This window comes from Hypanus sabinus, chromosome 5 (genome assembly GCF_030144855.1).
Source record: "Hypanus sabinus isolate sHypSab1 chromosome 5, sHypSab1.hap1, whole genome shotgun sequence".
Lineage (NCBI taxonomy): Eukaryota > Metazoa > Chordata > Chondrichthyes > Myliobatiformes > Dasyatidae > Hypanus > Hypanus sabinus.
Genome location: NC_082710.1, coordinates 163,169,703 through 163,190,682, shown reverse-complemented (window position 1 = coordinate 163,190,682; position 20,980 = coordinate 163,169,703). Strand labels below are relative to the sequence as shown.

The 20,980-nt window shown below is 44.0% G+C and overlaps 1 protein-coding gene across 1 annotated transcript in view; it reads left to right on the top strand.

Moving 5' to 3' along the window:
* Positions 1 to 20,540, top strand: part of LOC132394808 (uncharacterized) — a 42,596-nt gene extending 22,056 nt beyond the window's left edge. Inside the window, exons 6-7 of the mRNA XM_059971214.1 lie at positions 12,732 to 12,824; positions 20,377 to 20,540. Of these exons, the coding sequence (XP_059827197.1) occupies positions 12,732 to 12,824; positions 20,377 to 20,540 (257 nt within the window). The remainder of the gene's footprint in view (positions 1 to 12,731; positions 12,825 to 20,376) is intronic.
* Positions 20,541 to 20,980: the final 440 nt, after the last annotated feature.

Below are 20,980 nucleotides of genomic sequence, written 5' to 3'. Positions count from 1 at the left end.
CTTAGCCAGTAAAGCTCTGAGCTGAGCTTGTTGTTCTTCACTACCCCAATGTCGAGCTTGTCTAGAATTGACTTTAACTTGTGGTTACTACCCTCCTCCTTTACACCAACAGTCACTTGTTCAATGCCAGCTGAGATCCACTGAAATCTTACAGCACATTGCTGATCACTATCTACGCACTCTAACTTTGACAGTATACCCAGTTGGGTCTTTGTGAGAGTCATACATCCTCTTGAGAGAGGTTTAAAACCTGAACTGGTACTGTACGACTACGAGAGTCAACGAGCATGGAGGGGTGGTGGTGTTAAATGGCTCAGGTAACAACTTGCTGTCACAACCAGCATCTCCAGTGGCCTTCCTAGCCACAATGGTAACTACAGATTCAGCAGGTATGTGCTCAGTATCTTTTCCTGATACTCGGACGATGACTTTCTTTTCAGTAGTTCACATCTGCACTTTCTGGAAATCATCTCTCCAGCCAGAATCCAACTTTCCTTCAAGAGTCATGTCAAATCCTGCATAGACAAGTTGACAAGTAAGCAAATTGTCTACATTAGCTTGTCATGTTCATATACCATGCACGGTACGGGTTGTTCAGTTTTAACAGGATCCCTGAATTCTAGAAAGCCACAATCGGGTATTTTCATACCCATCACTTGAACCTCCAGCTCTAGATGCCCAAGGTAAGGAATATCAAGACTGTCAGTGGCTGTTAACCTAAGCCAGCCGGCAGTGGACAACATATCCTCATCCTCTCCATTCAAGTGTTCTCGAAGGAACTGCTCAGTCACGGTGCTCACTTGACTACCTGTGTCCAACAGACAACGGACAGAGACACCTGATATCTTAAGCTCAATGACAGTACATGGTCCTATGGCAAATTGCAGCAACTGGTGACAGGATGGCTGAACATTATCTGTGAGGTTCCCGGAATTGCCCGACTCACAACAACCTGAGAGCTGGAAGGTGCTGGCTCTACATTCCTTGTACTTCACTTCTATGGGCAATTCTTGACCAAATCCTCCCCCCCCCCCCCCCCCCCCCCGTCATCTGATACTTGAAACATACTGGTTGCCCATCCTCTGTGAATCTAGGCTGCAATTTGTGTCGACTGCTAATAGCATAATGCAACACCTCTCTGTCCAGTAAGATCTTTCACTGCTTGAGTCAACTCACTAGTGGATTTGCCCTGCTCTGTGACTACTTTAAGGACATCGTCTGGAGTGACAGACTTGGATTCCTGAGCTGTCGGAGGTGAGCCCTGTGCCCGGCTACTGACACACTTTGACTTTACAGTCTTTGCATTTCCTGAGGACTCTTAAAAACCACAGATGAGCCTCCTCTCGCACTTCTAACTTCGAGGACCCAGGGTTATTCTGCACAAATCAGTGGAGCTCCCTTCCAGGGGAAGGATCTCTGATCCCATCTATAAATTGATCTCCAAACACCACCCTTTCACTGGCCGGAGCATCAGGGGAACAGTTCAGTTGAAAGTTAAGAGCTTGTGCTAGGGCATGTGAAAACTCTCTGTGTCTTCACCCTCACACTGTTTGTGACTATAGAAGCTATGCAACAGTTGGGGTGCACTATGCTTGTCTCTGAAAGCCTCCCTGAGACAGGTGAACAAGTCATCAGCCTGGTCATCACTGCACATCAGTGCTTCTTCTAGAGCTGCACCCCTGAGCAGTGACACAACAAAATCATACTGATCCCGGTCAGTCTAATTTCCAGCATGAAGTACACGATCGACTTCTTCAATAAAGTCATCAACAGACCTCCCATCTTTCTCAGCATCCCCCGTAAATGGAGCGATGTGTCTTTCCCTTGGAGTGTATACATAGGACCTTTTGCTTAATTTATCAACAGTCGCCATGGCTTCCTCGTGCCGACCTGGCATCTCGCTAATTTGTTCATTGAAATCAGGTTCAGTTTGCTCATCCTCTGAATGTAACATTGTGAAAACCCAAGTCCTTAAAAAGTCTCTGTGACAAGCCTGGAAAAGGGGTTGCTGACATCTCCTGCAGAAAACACGATGACTTCACGGTCGCAGTTGCTCTGGATCACCGTCACAGTTCTACATCCTGGCTTCAGTCCCTGATGTCCCAACCCGGCATCAAGACTCTACCATGGTCTCCACGTGACACCGTCTCACAGGAACGACTGTCCTGTCCTTCACCACTACCCTGTTATGTATTGTATATTGTACTGCATACAAACATCAAAAACCCTCTAAACTGGCTTGGAATTACCCCACTGCTGCCACCAAATTCTGTAGCCTGGGAAGAATACACACTCAGAACAACAAATGCTTTTTCAAGTCTTTAATTCCTTTAACTGTTTGAGATACTTTAATGCAGAAAGGAACTACCAAAAGCTTAACTTCGGTCCACACACTTGTGTGTCAACTAATTACGTGTGCAGTATGAAAATAAATAAAATAAAATATACAAAACCAATACGGTAGTGGCAATTCTCAAAACACAATACAAACAGTATTAGAATCCCACCAACCTGTACCTTGTACAGCATCAACATCAAAAATATCAATAAATACATCTTATCTTAACTCAGATCTATATTCACTTTGGCACACAAGTGTTTAACTTCCAAACACGTACAGACTAGAAGAGCCTTTCTCAAACTTGTTGCTCTGAAGGAATCCCTGAATTAATTTTCAGGTCTCCGGGATCTCCTGATAAAAATTATTATATTTACAGCTCATGGTACATTAGTGTGATCAGTAAGTTGTAGATATAATAATCTAAAAATCATTGCCAATGCTCATTTGAGTAGAGAATGAATTCTTAGCCAAATGTTCTTGAAAAAAACAGGCAGTTAAGTTTGCTTACCATTTTTGTTATCACTGATATTTATTGAAACACCAACAAATTACATTCAATACAAACAGTTGCCGATTACATTTTGACTGTATAACTCAGCCACCCCCAACCTTCATTCCCAGCCCCTCCACCCCTCTCTCTCCCCCCCACACCCCTCTCCCCTCCACCAACCAACTGAATAGCAGTGCATACACAGACAGAGCATTCCTATTTTAAGAGAAGATTTTTTAAGTTAGATATCAAATTTGTCCACATTAAGATTATGTTTAGTCGTGCATCATTTACTCTCGCTGATGATAAATCCAGGTACAAAATGTCCAAAAAGCTCTGAAGCCAGTGAGTATATGAAATATCATGGGGAGGTTTCCAACGCTGGACTGAGATCTTCTTAGCTGCAGTCAGGCTTGCCAGCCAGATTTTGCGTGTCTTTTTCCGTAAGTGAAAGGTGGGAGTCATCATTTCGAAGATGTACAGCGGGGTCCATTGGTAATTGTATCCCCGTTAGTTCTGTAAGAGTACCGATAACCTTCCCCCACAAACCAAAAGCCCCTGGATATTCCCTTACAACATGTACAAAAGAGCTAACAGTTCCATGGGGGGCAAAATGAGCAACATGGGTCAGGAACCAGTCCCATTTGATGTCTAATTCTCGGTGTTAGATATGCTCTGTGACAAAATTTCAAGTGTATATACCGATGATTTGGGTTTTTTGAAGCACTGGCAGCATTATCCCAAATTGCATCCCAGTCTAAGTCTTGTCCCAATTCAGATATATCCCTACCCCAGGCTTTCATTCCTGATGTGGACATATAATTCTGGGAGTTTAATCTATCGTAGATATATGACACTGTCTGTCTTGGAGCACTCTGTATCCAACAATGTTGTTCCTTTAAATCTGACTCCAGGGAACCCCGTAGGCTTTACAAACTGCTCTTACTGTGAAGTAGAAGAAAATTATATCGAGATTCCATTTCTTGAAAGCTAAGGATAGTACTTGCCCCATTAATATCTTGAAGAGTAGTAATACCTTTATCCTCCCAAGTTCTGTCAGTGAATGGTTTCCCCTCAGATAGAAAATGATTATTGTTCCATAATGGAGATGATTTGCACTATACGCTTTTAAATTTTAGTAACTTTTCTGCTGCTCTAAACACTTGTAGCATATGGGTTAAAATTGGACCATAATACAAATCACATTTTTCAGTGGACATACCTATAAGGAGAAAGTCCTTCAACCTTATTGGTGCTATTAGCTCTTGCTCTATATTTCTCCATGACGAAACTTAATCCTCCTCCATCCAATAGCTAAGACTTTTTAGTATAAATGCCCAGTGATACAGTTTAAAATTTGGACATGCCAATCCCCCATCGGACTTTTTGAATTGTAGAGCTGACAACTTTATATTGGGTCATTTACCATTCCAAACGTAGCATCGTAGTAAGGAGTCCAGTTTTTGCCAATATCCTGCTGGAGGCACAAGTGGGATCAGTGAGCTGATAAAATTAATGCGGGTTAAGATGTTCATTTTAATGACCGATATACGGGCTGGGACTGATGCTGGCAGGTGTCTCCATCTATTAATATCTTACATTTTTTCAAAATTAAAGAGTAATTTGTTTTAGCCACAGACGATAGGGAAGTATTATCTTTAATACCCAAGTAGGGGACCTCTTTCGTAACCTTAATCTGGGGAGGGAGAGACACCTTACTTTTATCTGTATTAATCAGCATCAGTGCTGATTTTGACAAATTAACTTTGAATCCTGAAAGAAATCCAAATTGCTCCGTGTTTTTCAGACATAGGGGAGAGTTTGTTGAACATTTACCATATAAACCAGTGTGTTATCTGTGTAAAGTGTTATCGAATGTGATGTTGTACCTATTATAATAGGAGAGATCTCAGGAGAGTTTCTAATTAAATGTGCAAGTGATTCAATAGATATAGTAAAAATTAAAGGAGACAGAGGGTGCCGTTGTCGTGTGCCTCATCCTATGTCAATAACTCTGAGAAACTTCCTCCCACACATACCCAGGCTGAAGGATTAGCATACAGTGTTTGAGTCATATTGATAAGTTTATTGCCGAACTTAAATTCTTTTAGAACTCTCCAAAGATACGGCCATTCAAGGCGATGGAACGCTTTTTCAGCATCTAGAAATAGCAGACCCCAGGCAGGCGGGATTTTACGTGTTGCACTCAGTATGTGTAAGAGCCGGCGAATATTATCAGATATCCCCTGATAAAGCCTGTTTGATCTGGGCTAATTATTTTCCCAACTACTGCCTCAAGTCTACTGGCTAAGGTTTTGGGAAATATCTTGAGGTCGGCATTTATCAAGGAGATTGGACGGTAACTGGCACACTCCAAGGGGTCCTTAGTTATAACTGTGATCAGGGCTGTGTTTAGATCTCTATGGAAAGCGCCATTTCCAATAGCATAATTTAATGTTTCTAACCATACTGGTCCAAGAATATCCCAAAGTGCTGGGTAAAGTTCCACAGGTATGCCGTCTATACCTGGCGTACGGCCTCTATTTGCAGCTTTGACTGCTTTAAGTAGCTCATCCAGTGTAATAGGAGAGTCTAGAGTTTTGGTGTCCTCTAATGACAACGTAGGGAGGTCTAATCCACTAAAAAAATCTGTGAAGTCATTCTCAGAAGGAACTGAGCCAATTGTATACAATTTTTCAAAGTAATTCTTGAATGTCTCGTCTATTTCCTCTGTTGAAGATACTACTCCACGTTTAGCTCATCTAATTGCTGGTACAGACCTTTCAGCTTCCTGTTGTTTGAGTGTTAGTGCCAGAAGATGGCTCGGTCTGCTGCCTTCTGCATAATACTTATGTTTGGTTATATGGTTCATATATTCTGCCCTGATTCTTAATAAATCTTTTAATTCTGCTTGTTTTGTTTTGAGCTTGTTTTCTTTCATTATGGCATATCTCCTTTTGAGATCATTCTCCAAAACGGTACATTGTTCTTCTGGGGTGGAAATCTTTTGAAGCTGGCTTTTATGTAGGTGCGAACTGGACCATATTGCGTTATTTCGTAAGAAACCCTTGATGGAGGCCCAAATCACTGTCATATCTGAGACGCTTTTTATTTAAATTTATATATTCCGTCAGTTTTGTTCTCAGTTGAGTTAGAAATTTGTCATATTTTAGAAGCTTGGAGTTAAACTACCTTGTAAGCTTATTTTTAATTCTGCCATAATTAAAGTAGATATGACTGGGTTGTGATCAGATTGATGTCTGGGTGAAAATTCTATTGAGTGTACCAAAGTCAGCAAACCGGAGGATATAAGAATGTAATCTATCCGAGAGAAAGTTTTATGTCTTGTGGAGAAGAAGGTACAGTCTTTAGCAGATGGATTATGCACTCTCCACACATCAGTTAGATTTAAATCCATTAGAAAAAGGTTAAGTGCTTTAGAAGCAGATTCTTGAGAGCTTGATATAGTTGATTTATTGAAGTTATTGTTGACCAAAGCATTCATGTCCGAACCAGCATATAGTTGGTAGTCATTTAACTTCAGTAATTGCGAGGTAATTGAGGGAAAAAATTCAGCCTCGAATATAGTTGGGCATATAGGCTAATGAATGAAACTTTTTTACCCTGAATGGATGTACAGCGAAAAGCTAGACGTCCTTCACTGTCGGCGCCAGTCCTTTCAATTGACACATTAACACGACGTCTCATTAATATCATAACTCCCTTCGTACGAGTACCATCAGCTGATGCCACAACGGGTTTATAAAAGCGGTTTTGAACCCTGGGAATGTCATTAGGTTTAAGATGTGTTTCCTGTAACATCACGATATCTAATTTCTTTCTGTGTAAGAAATCTAAAACCTTTGAAGGCTTGTAGGGAGAGTTTAATCCCCTAACATTAAATGACACAATAGTAAGATTTTCTAATTTATCTGTGTTGCTCATCTGCCCCTGGATCTGTTGTTGTAAGTTGGTGGTGGAGCCCTTGAGTTGCCCCTTCCCACCCCCCTTCCCCCTCCCATGCAACCCTTTACTTTGTAACATCTGTGAGTGTCACTCAGCAATGTCAGACACTGAACATTAACCGCCCCCCTCGAGCACCAACACATTAGAAAGGCAAAGCGGTTCTCATAGACAATCATATAAAAGAAACAAGAAAAAAATACCTGGTCAAATCCGTTAACCTATATAATTAAAACCATTCCCGTCTCAAATATAGTACAACACACAGTCAAAACCCCAACGGCTCTCTTGCGGGAGACCGTCGCTTAGCGATGATGCCAGTGACGTCCAGGAACATAAACAACTCTACTGGAGACATAACCCGAAATGAACTTGTACAACTGAAGTTAGTCAGAACACACTGCTGTTTTCAGCTTCACTCTTGATGAGGTATGACATTTGGGTGTGTTGAATATCACCTTAGAAAGTAAAAGATAAAACGTACATTCTAGGCAGATTTATATCACCTTACCATGTTATCCTTGTACTAACAAGTTAACTGAGTCATTACATTAAAACTCTTACCTGCAATACTCAGAAACAAACTGGCCCCTAATTAACGAAATACAAAAGTGCATCGAATGACTTTCCAATAAAAGAATAACCAGAAAACTTCACACCTAGGATGTTAACTTGCCCGTGCCTGTTAGATTGTGCATACAGGCTGCTCCGAGCTCTTAATGCAGTTCCATCTCCTCCTGAGGGGCCTGTGGACTTTGCCCAGGATCTTCCATATCTCCCAGCACCGATGATTTCAGGGCTTCTTTCACTTCCTCTGCCAAGTTAAATGACATCTACATGCCCTTGATATTCACTCTCAAAATTGCCGGGTACATGAGGAATGAATCAATGGGTCAAGAGCCTTTTCCATAGACTCCTTTAGCAAGTGGGCTTCCGTTTCTTGCAGCAATTCCATCTCCGTTGCCATTGTTTGCTTAATTGGAAAAGCTATTTCCTCGGATGAATCACTAGCTTGTTGTCATCTGCGGAATCTCGTTTCTTGGTTGAATTTGGATCTCTTTTTGAGGTCATGTCTTTAGTTAGATCTCTCTCCAACTCAACCTTGTAATAGGACCGTCTATGAGCCCTAAAGAACGTGAAAAAGGAGGGTTATACGTCAGTGCTCAGTGCTGTGCTGCCATCTTGCCTCGTGCCTCACCGGAGTCTTAGCTTACCATTCTTCAAATTAATCTCTTTCTTTCCCTTTCATATGAATTTAAAAATTATAATGCAAACATAACAAATTTCTGTTAAATAACTGACTTAAGTTAGTAAACTGACTTAATGCTCAGTAAATTTAATTGAAATAAAGTTTGTAAATTGATTTTAATTAATGCTACTTACAACATGAAAATTTATTGACTACATTGAATAGTAAAGTTACTAAAAACTGTACGCCAATGCAATATGAATAAAAATACAGCCTAAGACACAATTTTATACAAGACTTTGAAAAAACATTTTCTTACTAAGTGACATGATCAGGCTCAAATATAGGCCTAGCACGTGAAATCTGTGCTTGTTTTTTGCTGCACAAATACACAAAAAAAATTTGAGATAAGCGCACACAGATTTCACCTTCAGCAGAAATGAAACGATCTCTATTCTTGCTTGTGTTGCTTGTTAAACAAAAGAAAGCTTGCTGACACATGTAAGAAGTTGAAAACTGCAGCAAAATGTTCATTGCTTTCCAATGAATGGCAGGATACTCTTCTTTCACAGAAATCCAGAACTTGTCCAGGGGCAGGTCAGTAAATCCCATCTTGAGCGCACGATCAGACGGCATCTCACAAAGATCCTCCTCTTCTCTCAAAGTCAAGTTCTCAGGCTGAGCAGGAGATTCAGAGAAAGGGTCCCTCACCCAGTCATACACTTGTGTTGAAAGGGAGGAAAAATACTGTTCAGTTTTGTTCTGCAGTTATTCCAGGGGGTTTTCAATAAGACTCGAGACTTTCTGATCCTTGCTCACTCTCAAGCCCAAGCAGCACTGGAAACATTTCAAGATTTCCTTTTGCAACATGATTTTTGCAAAGATTCTGTTCCTTTTAAATCCAACATTGTTTTCAGTTTAAGTCAACACATTTTCTCCAGCACCTTGCCGAGACTTGTTCAGCTGGTTCATATGATGTCTGCCAAGTAGGCTAGTTTCTGCAGACATTCTTCATCGTCAAAGCACTCAGCAAAACCTGGCCTACTATTTTCTTGCAAGTACTCCTGCAATTCACCTTCCAGCTCAGACACCCTGTTGAGAACTCTTCCCCTGCTCAGCCCCCGGATTTCTGTATGTAGTGGAGATCGGTGTGCTCCTTGTCCAGGTTTTCACACTTTTTTAAACATTCTCAAGTAAACTGGTCTTTGTTTAATAAGGTCAACCATTTCTGAAGCATCATCCAGAACTTTTTCATTTCATCTCCAAGAGTTTTTGACATCAGCACCTCTCTGTGAAGAAAGCAGTGTGTTGTGACAACGTCAGGATTTTCTTTTTTACAAGAGAAATGAAACCTCTCATGGAGCCATCGAGGGGCACCATCAGTACAGATGCCAACACGGTTCCTCCAAGACAGATCTTTTGTTCCCAGATATGACGACAAAACATTAAATATATCATGGCTTTTGCTTGTTTCGGGCAGCTCTTTGCAACAGAAAAAGTTTTCTTGAATTTCACCATCATTTGCAAATTTTACAAATGCTACAACATGACATTTATCAGTCAAATCTGTTGACTCATCACCCTGGATAGAGAAGCTGTTGTTTTTCACTTTGTCACACAAAACCTCTTCAGCATCATGTGACATGTCATCAACACGTCGACTTATCGAACTGTTTGAGGGTGGCCGCCTTCACGTCTGAACAAAATCCATGTTGGAGCCCATTCTCGAGCTACTATTTATGGACAACCGTGCTCGTCTCACGCACACAGAGGACATGCTACAGGCTGCAGTCACTCAGTTCACCAAGGCTGCGAGGGCTTTGGGGTTAACGGTCAGTCTGACAAAGACAATGATCCTCAGTCAGAAGCCCCCTGGTGGGGTTTACAACTCATCTCGGATCATCACTGATGACCACCCTCTCACCACGTTCACCTACCTGAGCAGTGTCAGATCCAATGACTCTACGGTAGTGAGGGACGTTGACAATCGACTTGCCAGAGGTAGCAGTGCCTTCAGATGCCTCCAGAAACATGTGGAAGAACACCAGCTGAGTCTGTCCACAAAAATCCAGGTGTACAGGGCTGCCGTCATCACAACACTGCTATACGGCTCCGAAGCCTGTGTCTTGTACCACAAGCAAATCCAGTTGCTCAAGTACGTCCATCAGTGCTGCCTCTGCTCCGTCGTGGGTATCAGCTGACCGGATCGTGTCTCCAACAATGAGGTCCCGGAGAAGCTCAACGTCCAAGCATTGAAGCCATTTTGCTGCTCAGGCAGCTCTGCTGGCCAGGACACGTCTCACATGGACAACTCCAGGTTACCGAAAGCTGTACTCTACAGAGAACTCTCTCAGGGAAAGAGAGATCACCGTGTCCTGCACAAGAGGCACAAAGAGCTCTGTGTAATACAGCACTCACCAATTATCAGCCTATGTTCCACCCCTCTGTCCAGTACAACACTCACCATTTATCAGCCTATGTTCCACCCCTCTGTACAGTACAACACTCACCAATTATCAGCCTATGTTCCACCCCTCTGTCCAGTACAACACTCACCATTTATCAGCCTATGTTCCACCCCTCTGTACAGTACAACACTCACCATTTATCAGCCTATGTTCCACCCTCTGTACAGTACAACACTCACCATTTATCAGCCTATGTTCCACCCCTCTGTACAGTACAACACTCACCATTTATCAGCCTATGTTCCACCCCTCTGTACAGTACAACACTCACCAATTATCAGCCTATGTTCCACCCCTCTGTACAGTACAACACTCACCATTTATCAGCCTATGTTCCACCCCTATGTACAGTACAACACTCACCATTTATCAGCCAACTATCCTCCCCTCCGTGCAGTACAGTTCTCAACATCTGTCAATGGCCAAATAAACACGGCCCTACTCTGCTCTGCCACACTCGGCTGAGAGACCTCTAATGAGATTGCTAACGGGTCACTGCCAACCACTGTGAGTGTTAGCATCACACGTTGCACAGAGTTCAAAAATCAGAGTTTATTTTCAAACACAAACTCTCAGGGAACCCCGGTTGAGAAAGCCTGGAATAGATGGCTTTGCTGCCAAGTTAGCAGATGATACAAAGATTGGTGGAGGGGCTGGTAGTGTTGTGGAAAAAGGAAGGCTGCAGGAGGATTTAGACAGATGAGGAGAATGGGCAAGAGAGTGGCAAATGAAATACAATGTTGGAAAATGCATGGTCAAGCACTTTGATAGTAGAAATAAATATGCAGACTATTTTCTAAACAGGGAGAAAATCCAAAAATCTGAGATGCAAAGGCACTTAGGAATCCTTGTGCAGATCTTGCAGGTTGAGTTGGTGGTGAGGAAGACAAATGCAATGTTAACATTTATTTCAAGAGGACTAGAATACAAGAGCAGGGATGTGATGCTGAGGCTTTATAAGGCCCTGGTGAGGCCTCACCTTGAGTATTGTGAACAGTTTTGGGCTCCTCTGCTAAGAAAAGATGTGCTGGCATTGGAGAGGGTTCAGAGGAGGATCACAAGGATGATTCCAGGAATGAAAGTGTCATCCTATGAAAAACGTTTGATGGCTCTGGGCCTGTACTCGCTACAATTTAGAGGGATTTTGAATTTTGAAAGGCCTATACAGAGTAGATGTGGAAAGGATGTTTCCCATGTTGGGGAAGTGTAGAACAAGAGAACAACCCCAGGATAGAGGGACATCCATTTGAAACAGAGATGAGGAGAAATTTCTTTGGCCAGAAGATGGTAAATTTGTGGAAGTTGTTAACACAGGCAGCTGTGGAGGCCAGGTCATTGGTTGTATTTGAGGTAGAAATTGATAGGTTGTTGATTGGCCAAGGCATTAAATGTTATGGGGAGAAGGGCAGGGAGTGGGACTGAGGAGGGATAAAAAGAGATTAGCCATGATTGAATGGCAGAGCAGACTCGATGGGCCAAATGGCCTAATACTGTTCCTATGTCTTATGGTCTTGTAGGCTTCTAAACAATAATTACTGAACCCATCAGAGTGAATGAATTAAAAATCTGGGTGAAGGAAAAATGTTCCTTTGATCTTGTGGTGGACAATCCCTCAGACATGTATCACTGGTTACCGATGGACTTCCTGGACAACCACTATCCTTATCCATGTTAAATGTCCCAGCATCTGGACAGTTTAGTCTGCACTCACAATGAGTTCAGTTTTTTCTTGGACCAGAACACTGTTTGAAGCCTTGAGCATCTGGGTGTGGTGATGGTTCAGTCCTCAACAACAGAACAGGCTTCACAGTGGAACTTCAGTGCTGTAGCTGGGGCTGGGTATTGTCACCACAGGCAGGACCACATCAACTGAAACCTTCACCATCTCTAGAATAATACAAAGCTGATTTGCAGTGGATTGTTAACTCATCTGCTGGATATGTACACAGGGAGACTGCAGTGTATCTGACAATTCTGCAAGTGCAGACACTCGATAAGGGATTACAGAAGTTATCAAATATGTGTTTGTGTTTTTCTGTTGTTTCCTGGATTCTCTGCTTGCTGCCAGTGTGAGAGAGATCCCTGGACTTTCTTCAGTCCGGTGTTCGGATTTCTGCTCCATTTCTGAACTGGTTGGGTTTCCCTGTGTTTAAGAAGCCTGTCTGACTCAGGGTCCATCTTCATTACCAAGAACACATTGTAAATTGATGCTTATGTGAAATAATTTGTGTAGATCTGTTACTATGGCTTTCAAACTGATTAATTTTCATTTATCCAAAGATGATGATACATTTCAAAGATGGATGTCGGTCTATAATGTTGGTTTTCTCATTGTCATCGTCATTGCTACAATTTCCTGGATGGCGTTTAAAGGTATGTGCTGAAATATTATTCTGTATTTTCATGTAAATGATGAACTCGGTTCTCTGGAGTTTGGTTGGAATGAAGAGAGTATCTCAGTCAGGATGTTGTGAACTGCTTTACCAGGACCACCAGCACCTGAAGTCCTCAGTCCCACAGCTGAAGTCCTTTCCCACAGGGGGATCTGCTGGAGGTTTAGACTTTAATGGCACTTCACTGATGCTCATGGAACTGAAGGCAAAATGTTGACCTGAGCAGACAGTTGCCTCAATGGGACAAGGCAGAGTGTGGGGATAATTTGCAGCAGATTACGTGGCCCATGTTAGGAGAATGTGACTAATGGTGTCCTGCTAGGATTTGTATTTGGATTACAACTTGTCTCAGATTGACAGACGGGTGACAGAATGCTTGACCACATTTCCCAATGAAGCAGGAAGTGGGAGCAGCCTTGTGGTCAACAGGGATTAATAGAAGGGAATGAGCAAAACCAGGGATAAATGCCACTCTACAGCCAGACAAATTCACGTGGGCATCAGTATTCTGACAAGTCCTTAACAGGTCTTGGAGACAGACAAGAATTTTGTGTCCCAAATCACAGGAAGGAGAAATTGGTCTGTAAGGATTCTGGTGTACATTCACTGAGCAGAATTTGCAGAAACTAGGGCTGTACTGAATGGATCTGAGACAGTTAAAGGGTGAAGTAGTTAAATTTTACAAGAAAAAGAGCTTTGACAAGCAGCCAATCCAGGCATCAGAAGTTTGGAGAAGAGGGGGGATAAATCAGGTTTATTTCTCGAGGATAAAAGGCAGGAATGGGTCACGGTTTAGTGACCAGTCACCAATCGATGTTTGGGATTGATTAGTGAGAGCAAGTTAAAGGAAGGCAGGGACAAGCACAGTCTCCATCGTCTCAGTGGACATCGTCAGAGTGGTGATCTCGAGGCTTTAGCTCTTCAAAGAGAGGCTTCACTCAGAGAAAGCAATGGAAAGACAATTTTAAGTTTTTTTCCTTTCTCTTCTTTATATTTGCCCAGTTAGAACAGTAGAGATGTCAGGCAGGATAGTGAACTGCTCCCCTTGTGTGATGTGGGAAGTCAGGGAGACCTCCAGTGTCTCTGACGACTACAACTGAGAGAAGTGCATCCAGCTGCAGCTTCCAACAAACAGCGTTAAGGAACTGAAGCTGGAACTGGATGAATTCCAGATCTTTTTTGATGCTGAGGGGGTGATAGAGCAGACATATCAAGTGGTAGTTACACCCAAGGTGCAGGACACAGGAAACTGGGTGACAGTCAGGAAGGAGAAAGCGGTTAAGGAACCAGTGTAGAGAACCCCTGTGGCCATCCCCTTCAACAACAGGTATATCACTTTGGTGAGACTGGTACAGAAGGGATGATTTACCCCTGAACTGGAGAGGGAAGGTTTGTTGATGCTTCATGGTGGGATTTAAACTGGAGTTGCAGGGAGATGGGAACCAGAGTGTCAGAACAATCAGTGGAGAGGTTGTGGAGGCAGATGTTGGTAAGACCACAGATGAAGATCAAAAGATTGTGCATGGTGCGACTTGTGTCCTGAGCTGCATATATTTCAATTGTTACAAAGGATGAACAGTTCTGATGGGCAGAAGGGTGCAGGGTTGCCCATGTCCCCCTCCCCTGGGAGAATTACAAACCATTACTGTTCCAGGCTGCTAATGAGAGAGAAAGAGATGGAACAAAAACATACTGGGACTGGAACATTTGCTTCAGACAAGGGAGAGATAACACCGGGAGAAAGAGACTTGTTGACCCACCATATTATGACTCCTGTAAGACTCACGGCTCTGGAGAGGGCTGTTTACTTGGTACTATTCTGTTCATTAAAATTCCTCAGTGGACAGCCGGAGTGGGCTGGTTTGATGGACTAAGCCATTCAAAACTGATTGACACCTGAGACCCCGTGAGTAGAGATAAAAGTGAGGTCTGGGGAGACACCCCTCAGACACACCAAGAGATGCACCAGGAGACACACTAGTGAGCACTGCTTAAGTGTTGGAACCCACGAGAAGGTGTGGGGGCATCGGAGACCGAACGAAGGATCGGTCAATTTTAACTCACAGTGTTTACAGCGAGACCGGTGGGGGCTTGTGTGTGTGTCCACCCTTGCCTGGGTGATGAGTCCACCACAGAAGAACGGTCTAGCTAAAGGACAGAGGGGTCATACCTGAATGGCCACAACAACAACGCATCGACGGATCAAGAACATAAAGGGAAGCTTGGCTGTCACTGTTTGCTTGCTCTCTCTCTCTCTCTCTCTCTCTCCCTCCCCAACAATTACAACACATCGACCAACAACTACCTCAGCCTGTATGAACTGAACTAAACTTTATATTCTCATATGACAATTCATTATCCCCTAGACATCGATAGAGCTTGTTTGTTATTGATTATTATTATACCCACACTTTTAGGTTTAGTATTGCTAACGTGTATTATCTGTATATTTGCATTGTTGATATTGATTTGTATATTTTACTAATAAACACTGTTTTGAAAATAGTACCAGACTCCAACGGACACTTCTCTCTTTGCTGGTAAGACACCCAGTTACGGGGTTCGTTACACAATGCAAAAAGTATTGGAAAAGGAAAAGGAAAAGGAAAAGCAGATAACAGTGGTGACTAGTGGTGTTCCAGGGGTCTGTGTTGGGACGGATTCTTTTCACGTTATATGTCAATAATTTGGATGATGGAATTGATGGCTTTGTTGCAAAGTTTGTAGACAATATGATGATAAATAGATTGGCAGGTTGTTTTAAGGAAGTAGAGAGACTACAGAAGGACTGTGAGATTAAGAGAATGGGAAAGAAATGACAGATGGAATACCGTGTCGGGAACTGTATCGTCATGCTCTTTGCTGGAAGAAGGGAAAGGGTTGACTATTTTCTAAATGGAGAGAAAATACAAAACAATGAGGTGCAATGGGGCTTGAGAGTCCTTGTGCAGGATTCCCTGAAGGTTAATTTGCAGGTGGAGTCTGTGATGAGGAAGGCAAATGCAATGTTAGCATTCATTTCAGGAGGACGAGAATAGAAAAACAAGGATATAATGTTGAACTTTCTGAAGCACTGGTGAGTATCGTGAGCAGGTTTGGCCCGTCATCTTAGACAGGATGTGCTGAAACTGGAGAGGATTCAATGGAGATTCAGGAAAATGATCCCGGGATTGAATGGCTCGTCATATGAAGAACGTTTGATGGCTCCAGGTCTGTATTCACTGGAATTCAGAAGAATGAGGAGTGACCTCATTGAAACCTATCGAATGGTGAAAGGCCTTGATGTAGTGGATGTGGGGAGGATGTTTCCCATGGTGGGAGAGTTGAAGTCCAGAGGACACAGCCTCAGAATAGAGCAGAGTTCTTTCAGAATGGAGATGAGGAGGAATTGTTCAGACAGAGAGTGGAGGATCTGTGGAATTCTTTGCCACATGCAGCTGTGGAGGCCAAGTCTTTGTGTATGGTGTAATTAAGGAAGAAGTTCATAGATTCTTGATTGGTCAGAGCATGAAGGGAAACTGGGAGAAGGCAGAGATTGGGGCCGAGAGGAAAATTGGATCAGCCATGATGAAATGGCAGAGCAGACTTGATGGACCAAATGCCTAATTCTGATCCTATATCTCATGGTCTGAATAAAAGTCATGGGGAGATGGGAAGTCCTGCTGCTGCTTGAGGGCATCTGGACTGGGAAACTTGGGGCAGGAAATTTAATTGCAGAACATGGGTTTGTTCATGTTTTCCAACTGGGAATCCCTTTTCCTGGGGTGAAAAAGGAGTAACACACACTGTACAAATGTAACCAGGCACTGTGGGTGCCGGTCACCCTTATACCCCACATCTCCATGTCAGGGACACGTGATGTCATTCCCTGTGCAACACTCCCCTCTAGTGGACCTGCAGGGTAGCTGCATCATGTGTTTTTGGCCTCCCTACAACAAGACCTTCATCCCTCAGGGCTCCCGAACACCCTGACGACAACCATTTGTTATGGTCGTGGTACATATTGGGACCAATGACATAGGTAGGAAAAGGGAGGAGGTCCTGAAATTGGACTACAGGGAGTTAGGAAGGAAACAGGACCTCAAAGGTAGTGATCTCGGGATTACTGCCCGTGTTATGTGACAGTGAGTATAGGAATAGAATGAGGTGGAGGATAAATGCGTGGCTGAGGGATTGGAGCAGGGGGCAGGGATTCAGATTTCTGGATTATTGGGACCTCTTTTGGGGCAGGTGTGACCTGTACAAAAAGGACGGGTTGCTCTTGAATCCGAGGGGAAGCAATGTCCTGGTGGTCAGCTTTGCTAAGGCTGTTGTGGAGAGTTTAGACTAGAATTGCTGGGGGACGGGAACCAAACTGAAGAGACGGCGGAAGAGCCGGTTGGCTCACATATAGAGAAAGCTTGTGGACAGTGCGAGAGGGAGGATAGGCAGGTGATGGAGAAGGGATGCACTCAGACTGATGATTTGAGATGTGTCTATTTTAACGCAAGGAGTATTATGAACAAAGAAGATGAGCTTAGAGCGTAGATAAGTACTTGGAGATCTAATGTTGTGGCCACTACAGAGACGTGGATGACTCAGGGGCAAGAATGGCTACTTGGAGTGCCAAGCTATAGATGTTTTGGAAAAGACAGGGAGGCAATAGAGGTGGGGGAGTGGCACTGCTGATCAGAGATAGGGTCACGGCTGTAGAAATGGAGGAAGTCATAGAGGGGTTGTCTGCAGAGTCTCTATGGGTGGAAGTTAGGAATTGGAAGCAACACACACAAAATACTGGTGGAACACAGCAGGCCAGGCAGCATCTATAGGGAGAAGCGCTGTCAATGTTTCAGGCCGAGACCCTTCGTCAGGACTAACTGAAAGAAAAGATAGTAAGAGATTCTCTTACTCGGAAAATGACGTGGTGGCTCCATGCCGAGTATTCAGTGTCCTGCCTAAATGACTACTGTCCCGTTGCACTCACATCCATCATCATGAAGTGTTTCGAGAGGCTCATCATGAAGCATATCAAGACCCTGCTGCCCCCCTCACTGGACCCCCTGTGGTTTGGGTTCTGTCCCAACTGCTCAACAGATGACACCATTGCCACCACCCTCCACCTGACCCTAACCCACCTGGACAAAAAAGACACATATGTTCATAGACTTCATAGACTTCAGTTTAGCATTCAACACAATCAACCCTCAGAAACTGATTGGAAAGCTGAGCCTACTGGGCCTGAACACCTCCCTCTGCAACTGGATCCTAGACTTCCTGACTGGGAGACCTCAGTCAGTCCGGATCGGGAGCAGCATCTCCAACACCATCACACTGAGCACGGGGGCTCCCCAAGGCTGTGTGCTCAGTCCATTGCTATTCACTCTGCTGACCCACGACTGTGCTGCAACACACAGCTCGAACCATATCATCAAGTTCACCGATGACACGACCGTGGTGGGTCTCATCAGCAAGAACGACGAGTCAGCTTACAGAGAGGAGGTGTAGTGGCTAACGGACTGGTGCAGAGTCAACAACCTGCCTCTTAATGCGAACAAAATAAAAGAGATAGTTGTTGCCTTCAGGAGGGCACGGAGCGACCACTCCCCGCTGAGCATCGACGGCTCCTCGGTAGAGATCGTTAAGAGCACCAAATTTCTTGGTGTTCACCTGACGGAGAATCTCACCTGGTCCCTCAACACCAGCTCCATAGCAAAGAAAGCCCAGCAGCGTCTCTACTTTTTGCAAAGGCTGAGGAAAGTCCATCTCCCACCCCCCATCCTCATCACATTCTACAGGGGTTGTACTGAGAGCATCCTGAACAGCTGCATCACTGCCTAGTTCGGAAATTGCTCCATCTCGGATCGCAAGACCCTGCAGCGGATGGTGAGGTCAGCTGAGAAGATCATCGGGGGTCTCTCTTCCCACCATTATGTATATTTACATTACATGCTGCATCTGCAAAGCAAACAGCATTATGAATGAGCACCCCTCATACAAACTCTTCTCCCTCCTGCCGTCTGGGAAAAGGCTCCGAAGCATTCGGGCTCTCACGACCAGTCTATGTAACAGTTTCTTCCCCAAAGCTATCAGACTCCTCAATACCCGGAGCCTGGAATGACACCTTACTGCCCTATTGTCCTGTTTATTATTTATTGTCATGCCTGCACTGTTTTGTGCACTTTATGCAGTCCTGGGTAGGTTAAGAGGGCATACAGTGCATTGGCCTTCATCAATCATGGGCTTGAGTTTAGGAGCCCAGAGGTAACGTTATGGCTATATAGGACTGGTCAGACCTCAGTTGGAGTACTGTGCTCAGTTCTGGTTGCCTCACTACAGGAAGGATATGGACACCATAGCAGAGTGCAGAGGAGATTTACAAGGATGATGCCTGGATTGGGGAGCATGCCTTATGAGAATAGGTTGAGTGAACTCGGCCTTTTCTCCTTTGAGCGACGGAGGATGAGAGGTGACCTGCTGGAGGTGTATAAGATGGTGAGAGGCATTGATAGTCAGAGGCTTTTTCCCAGGGCAGAAATGGCTAGCACGAGAAGACATAGTTTTAAGGTGCTTGGAAGTAGATACAGAGGAGATGTCAGGGGTGAGTTTTTTACACAGAGACTGGTGAGTGCGTGGAATGGGCTGATGACGACGGTGGAGTTGGCATTCCCTGTACAACACTCCCCTCTAGTGGAAACACAGGGTAACTGCAACATGTGTTTCTGGCCACCCCTGTAACAATTGGATTCACTATGGCAGCTCTGAACTGGGACACCTGCAGCTATTAATTACTGACCTTCATCCCTCAGGGCTCCTGAACACCCTGGCAACAACCATTTACTCTGCCGGTGCTGATTTTCTTTCCCACTCCCTCCATTCCTTCCCGTGACTCTGCTGATTCTCTGTTTTAGTTTTGCCATTTGAGTGAGTGTGGTGTAGATTTCCCAGATCTGTATCTGGATCCTGGGGGTTCTGGTCTCAATCCCCGTCCCCACAAAGCCTCCGTAACACTGGCCGTGTGGAACTGGGTCATTTGTCAGCCATGAACAGTTCGAGGGTTTAAATCACCTGCTCCTGGAATTAAAAACTGAATCTGCTGGGAATCCTCAGCAAGTAGCAGGTGAAGCACGGACAAGAAATAGGTTGCAGGGAAATAGGGGGGTGGTTGGGAATGGGGTTGATGAGATTTGCTCTGAGAACTGACAAAGTGTCAGTGACATCCCTCTGTATCATGAGGAAATATGAAACCAGCATCACTCATCAGCTTGTCGGTTTCTGTCACACTGCTTTTTGTTCAGCCTTGCTCAGTATAAACCACGTTCCACATCCCCTCCCACACTGACTGCACGAGATCATTGGCAGAGATCTGCTCTTGAACAGAGTGTGATGAAAGGTGTGTGAAATTGGAGAAGGTCACTGCTGTCCCTCTTCACAGGAAATTAGCTGAGTTTTTCAGTTCATGTGGGCATCAGCCTTCTGTTCAAGAGGCAGCATTCTCTCCTCTTATCACCTTGATTTGGTCACAGACACAGTAATTCAACTGTTTTTAATTGCAGGCCTCAGACCAGAGGATGTAGGAGTTGCCATTACATCGATGGTGGGACTGGTGTTTTCTACAGCATATGCTATTATATTCATGTGCTGGTCAAGGAAAAAATACCCAGGTACCTGTTATTGTCTAATTTGCATTTCAGCAGAAATACCGAGTGACTCCTGTTGACAAAATGAACTCCTCCCACACCCCCCCCCCCCCATCCCCACAGAGTCTCTGGATTCCTGTGGTACCCAGAATGTAATTGTCCAGCATGATTGACAGGTTGAGATATGAAGTGGTGACACAGAATGTCTGGAGTTGTTCGGGAGTCAACTCTGACCCGACTGCAGAGGGGGCTTTGGGAGAGGTGACCCTGAGGAGGGAGGGTCAATTCATTAATGATTGACACATCATGCTGTCAAATCATAATATAACACCAAGTTCGCTTTGAGGTGAGGATCAAATCAAATGAAATCAGGTTTAATTTTCATTCAAACCAAACAGCTGAATGAGACAGTGTTCCCCTTGGGCCAAGGTGCAAAAACATGTCCGTGCATTCAAAATAAAAAAAAGTAAAAACAAGTACATAATTAGGTTGGAAAACACATTTTTCAAGACCCTGCATG